Raw genomic sequence first — 8639 nt, 5'->3', positions numbered from 1 at the left:
CCCCCCCCCATCAGACAGAATCTACCTGATATTAAGACAGTCACATGCAGGGTAATGCTGATACCCTCACGTGGGCGTGCGCGCTCCCGCTGCCATACCTACTGCGCGCTGCGAGCGACGGTTCATTTCCTGACTGTTTACACTGCGGTGACGTCACATCCAGTGGCGTCGCCGAGGCTGCCCCCACCGCTCACACACACTCACACTCACACACACACTCACACACAGATACCCCCCAATCTACTACTATTACACACAGCCAATATGAAAGTATATGGAGCAGCCGACATAAAATACTTCCCCAAGGAACCGCCGCCTCCTCTTTGCCGCGCAGCGAGGCGGAATAACGCTGCAGACGCGCGGCATCATGCGTGTGCGACACCGGACATACTGGGTGAACTCCTCTCTGATTTATAAGGAAGAAGCTGCCCTTTAAATCCTTTAAATTAAAGCTGCTTATTTGTTAAACTTGAAAAGAAAGACGAGCTGGGACGCATCAGTCTCTGCGCGCGCTATCGCGTTACATTAAATGCACTGTTTTGAATAAATAATGACACGAGCCATTGTTGCTTGTCTGTCTGAGTTGCCGCAGTGGGTTTAGGTTATTGCAAAGATAAGTTAACTGACAGCCAATAAATAACAGTCTACATTAGGATTTCTCTCCTCTCTTCCCTCTCTCTATTTTTTTTTTTTTTTTTTGGAGCCTGTATAAGCTCAGTCACCCAGGCGTCCTTGTCCGTGCCTGCTTCACGGTGAGGAAATCGGCTCAATTTGGATCTGCCATTAGAATAATGTGCCTGTCACCGCGAGAGGACGCACTGTCACAATTTTAAGAGCGTAAATGTCCCGCAACCTGCCACTGGCCCAGAGCAACAGGCTCTGCTGCAGCTCCTCTTCTTCTCTTTTTAAACTGCAGCAGGAGGTTTGAGAAAGTGCAGACTTAAGCCGATGGCGTAATAAAACACTAATATTAGTTTTAATTATTTTAATTTAGGCTGTATTTATTTGTATATCTGCTTTTATGAGAAGCTGAGGCGTATATGTTCTATTTCTAAAGGTTTATTTGTATTTCTTTTAATATAGTATTCATGTTTTGTTTTTTTTTAACATATTAGTGTTATATAGATGAATTTATAATTTATAATTACTTCCTACACCTTTAACTTTCCACCCGCACTGTGTCGCCATTCGCAGCAAGGGTGTTAGGCCTCAAAGAGAAATCTCCTTATTTATTATAATATTATCTTTTATGGCAAGGTCATTGAAAAGAAAAATCTTGCAGCACTTCTGCATCTCTCCTGGTCCACGTTATATTCAATTAGGGCAGGCCCCTCCCCTTAACTGATGACACTGACAGACCCTCCTTAAGTTGCGTCGCGCCACAGCTGTCTGCAAGCATTGAGCTGCCTGGCGCCATCCTGAAAGAATGCCTTCACTGTAAAAAAAAAAAAAAGAAAAAAAAAAAAAAAAAGGGGGGGGTTGGAGAGAGAGAGAGAGAGAGCAAGAGAGCAAGAGAGAGAGAGGTAGAATAGAGCAAGGGCGAGGGAGTAAGAGCCACACAGAGCGAGAGGGAAAGAGAGAGAGAGAGAGAGAGAGAGAGAGAGAGAGAGGAGCGGAGTTAATGGAGAGGGCTACAACTGCGCACAAACAGAGATTTGATCAGTGAGTTTAACTTGCTGGTGCCGGTCAGTGTGCAGTGAAGCCATTCACTGCAAACAAGCCCTGCGCCCCGCACCGAGCCTCCACTAACTTGTTGAGCTGGGGCTGAAAACACTGACGTTTTTCTGAGAGGAAGAAGTTCAGGAACTCTGCGTGAGGCTGGATTCCATTTTGGACGTTATTTATATGACAACACCTTTGTTGCATTTGTAATGTGGGGTATGTTTCGTGTTTAAATATGCTTTTTTCTTTTTTTTTTTTCTTCTTTCTTTTTTTTTTTTGTCTTTTTTTGTTTTTTTTTAAACGCGGGTAAAAATGCAGTTAAGCGTGAGCCTCCTGTGTGTTTTTAGTCGTGCTGCATGTTGAGAAAACAAGGCAATAAATTCTTCTCTCTGTCTCCAGGTGATCAGAAGCAAGCGCGGAACCTGTGGATTTAACCCCCCAAAAAGAAACACGGATTTGGGACTGATTATTTCTTATCTTGTGACTTGTACCGCGTTGCTTCGGCGTGCATGAACATTTGCTGAAGAAGAAGAAGAAGAAGAAGAAGAAAAAAATTAAAAATTAAAACACAGAGCGGAAAGCGATGGAAGTAAGTGCGGATCAGCCACGATGGATGAGCCATCATCCCGCGGTGTTGAACGAGCAGCATCCCGGCTCACATCACCCGGGCCTCAGCCACTCATACATGGACCCTTCGCAGTATCCCCTCGCTGACGATGTGGATGTACTCTTTAATATCGATGGACAGGGGAACCACGTCTCTCCATACTATGGAAACTCTGTCCGAGCCGTCCAGAGGTACCCTCCTCCTCCACACAGTAAGTAACGGCCTCTTTAGGGCCTTTTATTTAATAATGTGCACATTATCCTCCTTAGACGTCTGTGCGTAATTTAGCCCTGCAGAAAAGACTCAATTACTGTCGCTGTGTTTGGAATTATTTCTCTTATCTGACGGTGATCCAGAGCAGCTTTCGGTTTTGGCCTGAGCTGACTTTGTCTTTAAAAAAATAAAATAAAATAAAACAGAGAATTTAAGTGCCGTAAATATATATGCTTCACCTTTAGTTTGTATTTGGGTTTGTGTGTGTGTGTGTGTGTGTGTGTGCCGCTTACAGCCATCACAGCCTATTACCGGCTAAACTTCACCAACACTAAATAACATTCAGCTGACTCATAATGTCAAAGTAGATTTCCAAAAGCTCGTGCGTAATTTGTTTTCTGGATCAATCGAGTGTTTAGTTACGGGTTTAAACAAATACATGTGTTGGCACAGAGGTCACAGACACACCTGGAATATTTCCGTAATGCTCGGAAGCACATTTTTCACTTCTGAGCGCGTGCACAATATTTATTATCACGCAGTATTCATCCGCATAAAGTCATTTGTGAAGTTTCCTATATTGTAACCTTTAACTTCCTGGATGTAGTTTTCTTTTGACTTATGAGTGAACTGTTGTTACACGAAGGCCTGTTCAACGGGGATCAGATGATCTTCAGCTCGACACAATCTCAGTGGAAAGTGTTTTCAATGTGCAGCTGGAGGCAAATTGTAAAAATACGCATAAATGTATTCGGTAAATATGTGCGCAAACTCTTTTATCTGATGCTGTTTTCAGGCCTGAAGCGCAAAAGAATTCCTGTGTATTTACTGTTGCTGTGGACTGAGGTCAGGTTGTGATGTTTTCTTGTGTTTCTGTGCTGCCTCAGGTAGCCAGGTGTGCCGTCCCTCATTACTGCACGGCTCTCTGCCCTGGCTGGAGGGGAGCAAAGGCATCGCCCCGCACCACAGCACTTCTCCCTGGAACCTGAGCCCCTTCCCTAAGAACCCCCTGCACCACGGCTCCCCGGCAAGCCTGTCCGTCTACCCCCCGGCCTCCTCCTCCTCCCTGTCCACCGGTCACTCCAGTCCGCACCTCTTCACGTTTCCCCCGACCCCTCCGAAAGACGTATCCCCGGACCCAGGCATATCCACCCCGGGCTCCAGCAGCTCCGGGCGGCAGGAGGATAAAGAGTGCATAAAGTACCAGGTGACCCTGGCCGAGAGTATGAAACTGGAGTCAGCTCACAGCAGGAGCGTGGCATCAATCGGAGCAGGGTCATCCTCTGCCCACCACCCCATCGCCACATACCCACCCTATGTCCCTGAATACGGCCCAGGCCTCTTCCCACCAAGTAGCCTGATAGGTGGGTCATCTTCTAGTTATGGTTCCAAAACAAGACCAAAAACAAGGTCCTGTTCAGGTAGGCGTGCGCTTTATTACATTCCCTTTTGATCTAACATTATTCCCCAGATTTGCAGCCTTAATGATCAGCCATGTTTAATCTCATATACTTAAAAAAAAATGCCCGCGAGCAGCTCATTCATCCCTCACATGAACAAGCTCTTCTTTTGGGGCTAAAGGCCAAACGGGTCAACCTGTGCTCCAACAGGCGCATCAATGTGCCTCAAAGCTCTTTCTTTCATCACCTAACAATAATAATAATAACAATAATAATAACAATAATAATAATAATGATGGTAATAATAATAATAATGATGATGATAATAATAATAATAATAATAATGATATATTTAAAATAAATATTAAAAAAATAAATACAATATTGGGATTTTTTTTTCCCTACCAAAATAAAATCCTCATGACGCAGACGAGTTCAGAGTTTAATGCTCAGATTAATTTAGGTCATTTCTTTTTTCTTTTTTCATCTTCCTCTGCACTAACAGAGAGAGGGAGGAGAGGGACAGGGGGGGGGGGGCAGCTCGCTCTCTGGGCTGTGTCGCCCCGTTTATATGTTTAAGATAATCCCATTACTGTCAGACCAGTGCACGCCACAGTTGCATTGTTTACCCAGCGGTAGAGCACCGGATGCTGCTCGTTCATTCACAGGGAAGAAAGAGCGGGGTGAACCGTCGCCGTGGCAGAGTGCACGAACCACCGAGGGAGGGGAGATAGAGAGAGAGAAAAGGGAGAGAGAGTGTGTGAGTGTGAGAGGGAGACATTTCCAAATTTGTGAGGAGGGGAGGGAGAGGAGAAGGGGGGGTAATTATTTTAAAGGTTATTGCTGCAGCAGCTGAAAAGCAGTTTTCTATAATGAGATTAATATCAGCGGCTTTGATGTGAGTATAGAAAACAGTGGATTAGTTGATGCATATCATCAGGATTATTCAGCATCATACACTGGGCCATTAATGCAAATAAAGATTTTTAATTCGAGGATAATGGGAGATAATGTTCATTTAAAAGATATTTCCCGATCTGTGGAGTATCTACATTTGAAAGGGGTTATCAGTGCAGAGAGAGAGAGAGAGAGAGTGTGTGTGAGAGTGAGACAGAGAGAGAGAGAGAGAGAGTGTGAGAGTGAGACAGAGAGAGAGAGAGAGAGAGTGTGAGAGTGAGACAGAGAGAGAGAGTGTGTGATCTATACTTCACATTTCAGAGAAAGCGTTCAGCATTTAAAAAAAAGAAGCCTAAACACACCTTGTGCAATAGAAACTCTGCATTGCAGAAACCTGTGTGTGTTTTTTTCTCAAGTCATTTGCTCTGGATCCGACACAGTTCCTGTTTGATTTCAGCAGCAGCTTCTTTTGCCAAAATAGAAAGAAACATACACACACACACACGCACACACACACTTGTCCTGCTGATGTCTGTCACATCTAAACACTGCACGACCCGGACTGACGTATCTCTCTCTTTGTGAAGAAGTCGGCCTTGTGTGTGTGTGCGTGTTTGCGTGTGTTTTTGCAGCTCGCAAAAAAAGGGGAAGTGCGGCTGCATGAAAATGCAAAAGGCTCTCGGCGTTGCACAAAAGCCCTGTGTGAGTCTCTGCTTTCAAATAATCTGAGTGTGACTGCAGCTCCCTTGTTTCACTTTCAGACCCCCCCAATACTATCATCCAACTGTGAGTGCGCGTCTCACCTGTCGGTGTCACTAGAGAAGTGCCAGTCAAACCTCAACACTCCCTCAATCAATTTAAAGCAAAGGAAACATCTTCTGATAACACATATTATACTATTATAATTATTATTATTATTGGCTGATGAGAGAAAGAACAAGGCCTAGTTTTTTTTGGTTTTATTTTGAAATTGTCCAGGACCAAAGTGAACTGTGCTCAGACTGAAAATCCTGTTCAAGGACACGTTGTGGTTTATTTACATGATTTCTGCCTTATGGACCTTAACACTGTGTTCACCACCAACACTAACCACATGTGTTTACTGTATGTGTGTGTTGTAAATATAGTAACTGCTGCAGTTAAATTAATGCTTTTGTTATTATCGTTGTTCTAATATTTGCTGTGATTTCACTAATCTTTTCTACCCTCAGCATAAATTACATGCATCAGGAATTATTTTCTATTTTATTTATTTATTTTTTTTATTATTTTTAAGGATTACTGACCTGGACACTGTCTCCATGTTTTGTGCGCATGTGTGTGTATTTGTGTGTGTGTGTGTGTGTGCGCGTGCACTTGCAGAAGGTAGAGAGTGTGTGAACTGCGGGGCCACGTCGACTCCGCTGTGGAGGCGGGACGGTACGGGTCACTATCTGTGTAACGCCTGCGGACTCTATCACAAGATGAACGGGCAGAATCGCCCTCTCATCAAACCCAAGCGGCGGCTGGTACGTCCCCACCACATTTTTCTCTATTGATGACATTTTCCGTCTCTCTCTCTGTTTTTCCCCTATCCAGGAAGAAGTAGGCCTATTAGCTGCAGGAAATTGACTCGACAAGTGCAGGTCTCTGTTTTCAGATACTACCATAGAAAAAAACTGCACATATTTTTTTCAAATGCAATGACGATGCTATTTTTTATTTGCTAAAATTGTCATTGATTCACAGTTTGAACAATACAATAGCTCCCCCCCCCCCTCTTCTTTCCTCTCCCATGTGTATTTTGGAGATGCATTTAAACTGCTTCTGCTGTAACTTGTTGCAGTGTGAGGCTGCAGGCCTGCATCAATGAGCTCCAATATTATTTTCATATTTTGGCATTGCTTAGCTGGAGCTATTTTTTTGAGGTTATTTCAGGGAAAGCCCCCCACCCCCTCTCATCAAAGCTGCATCTCTTATGAGCTTTAAGGAGTTCCCCTGCCTTCTTATGAAAAGAGAAAGAGAAAAAAAAAAAAATCTTTCGAGGCAAAGATGGCTGTCCAGTTCTGCTCTGAACCTCCTTCTCTCTCCTCCACCTCCTCCTCCTCCTCCTCCTGCATCTCGCCTCTAATGTGAAAACCCGACTTCCCAGGGAAAGGGCTGCCGGATATCTGAGCAGCGCAGATAAGTCGCTTTTAACAACACAGCCCCGCTTCCCCAGTCAAAACATAAAGGCTGCGGAGTCCGAGCCAGGCCAAGCACAGTCACGACTTGAGATTGTTTAGTGTTATAATCCACGCTTAAATACACGAGGATGGGTCAGGTGTGGGTAATTGCCACGCAACATGTGAGTCATAGATGAAGGAAAATGGCCAGAAAGAGACACCAGCGGAGGATAGGCTGATCACTTCTTATTAAATCCACCAAATAATATCTGCCCGGCTCAGATTTGATATTTTGGTTGCAGGAAATATTATTAATAGTAATAAAATAATAATAAAAAGTAAAGATAATGATGCACACACGATTTGTGGACTTAATTTGCATAATAAAGTTTATCCCTCGCGATCTGATTGGGTATTCACAGCACGCAGCAGCAGGGGGTTATTAGGCCACCGCACGTGTATAATTGGAAATCCCTCCCCGAGATAATGTAGTCCTTTACGTTCGCGCGTCCTCTGCGGTCACCTGTCTATCGATTGTTTTTAGAGATTATAACATCAATGTCAAGGCAACTGCAGCAAAGTGAGGCTGAGGCAGGCGCGAGGCAGCTAAATCCATGAGGAGACATGACTTTGACTGTGTCAGGATGAAGGGAGGGTTTCACTCTGCTGGTAGCCTGCAGCAGAGCCAAAAATACACTCTTTCTTTTTTCTTATTAATATTATTATTATGCTTTTAGTTGGCGTGCAGTTATGGCTCATTTCACCGCATCTTACATTCATAATTTCTGTCCATATCCTGATTGCACAGATCCTATATGAGAGGTTTCATGTATATGAAGACTTTCAGGCCCCCCCCTCCCCACCTACCCCCCCTTTTTTTTTCTTCTTTTCATCTCAATTGTTTCACGTCATGAGATCCACATTTAAAACAAGCCTTCGTGGCACTTTTTTAGGGGGAAATTTAATCAGATTTAATAGCTCTCCCATTTCAAGGCACCACTTTTATGTCTTCTGTAAATATTTATTCTGCAGGAGGTATGTGCTCTGTGACGCTATTTTTAGCCTCGAGTGAAAGCAGCTCTGTTTTTGGTATTTATGTCTTTATTTTAAACTATTTTCAGCTTTCAGTGGATGCAAAAAAAAAATAGAATTCCTATGTATATAGAGGTATAATAAAGCCTATGCTGACTACTATGTTTTAATGTTTTTTTTTGTTGTTTTTTTAAATAGCTTTGAGTGAGAATAATGACTGTATTTAATCTGTAATGAAAATGCATTTTCTTTATTGCATTTGTAGCAAGAAGCCACGTGTACAGGGCTGTCAGAATTACACGTAAACACCCAAAAACACCAAATTCATGGTTTTTAAATTGTAGATTTTTTTAAATTTAATTGCAGGTAAAATGCACCAAAATTCACAAATTTCAACTCAATTTTTGTGTTAAAATTTTTTTTTAAAAAGTAAATAAAAAGAGTTCCTTCAGGATTGGCAGCCCTGCATGTTGGCGTTTAAACCTTTACATTGATTTGCGGTGATTACGCTGTCATGTGACGTTTTGTGTGTGTGTGTGTGTGTGTTGTTGTGTGCAGTCCGCAGCCAGGCGGGCAGGGACGTCATGTGCGAACTGTCAGACGACAACGACGACGCTGTGGCGGAGAAACGCCAACGGGGACCCGGTGTGTAACGCCTGCGGCCTCTACTTTAAACTGCACAAT

At 43.5% G+C, this 8639-nt stretch overlaps 1 protein-coding gene across 1 annotated transcript in view; it reads left to right on the top strand.

Moving 5' to 3' along the window:
- Positions 1–1500: 1500 nt before the first annotated feature.
- The window catches only part of gata3 (GATA binding protein 3), a 10284-nt gene continuing 3145 nt past the window's right edge, over positions 1501–8639 (top strand). Inside the window, exons 1-5 of the mRNA XM_087170806.1 lie at positions 1501–1878; positions 2062–2480; positions 3370–3903; positions 6142–6287; positions 8514–8639. Of these exons, the coding sequence (XP_087026932.1) occupies positions 2246–2480; positions 3370–3903; positions 6142–6287; positions 8514–8639 (1041 nt within the window). The 5' untranslated portion in view covers positions 1501–1878; positions 2062–2245. The remainder of the gene's footprint in view (positions 1879–2061; positions 2481–3369; positions 3904–6141; positions 6288–8513) is intronic.

The sequence above is a fragment of the Seriola lalandi genome, unplaced genomic scaffold (genome assembly GCF_002814215.2).
Source record: "Seriola lalandi dorsalis isolate HSWRI2012SDOR001 ecotype SW California unplaced genomic scaffold, Sedor1 jcf7180002054961, whole genome shotgun sequence".
Classification (NCBI taxonomy): Eukaryota; Metazoa; Chordata; class Actinopteri; order Carangiformes; family Carangidae; genus Seriola; species Seriola lalandi.
The sequence above is the reverse complement of the archived record's forward strand: the minus strand, read 5'-3'. Positions and strand labels throughout refer to the sequence as shown.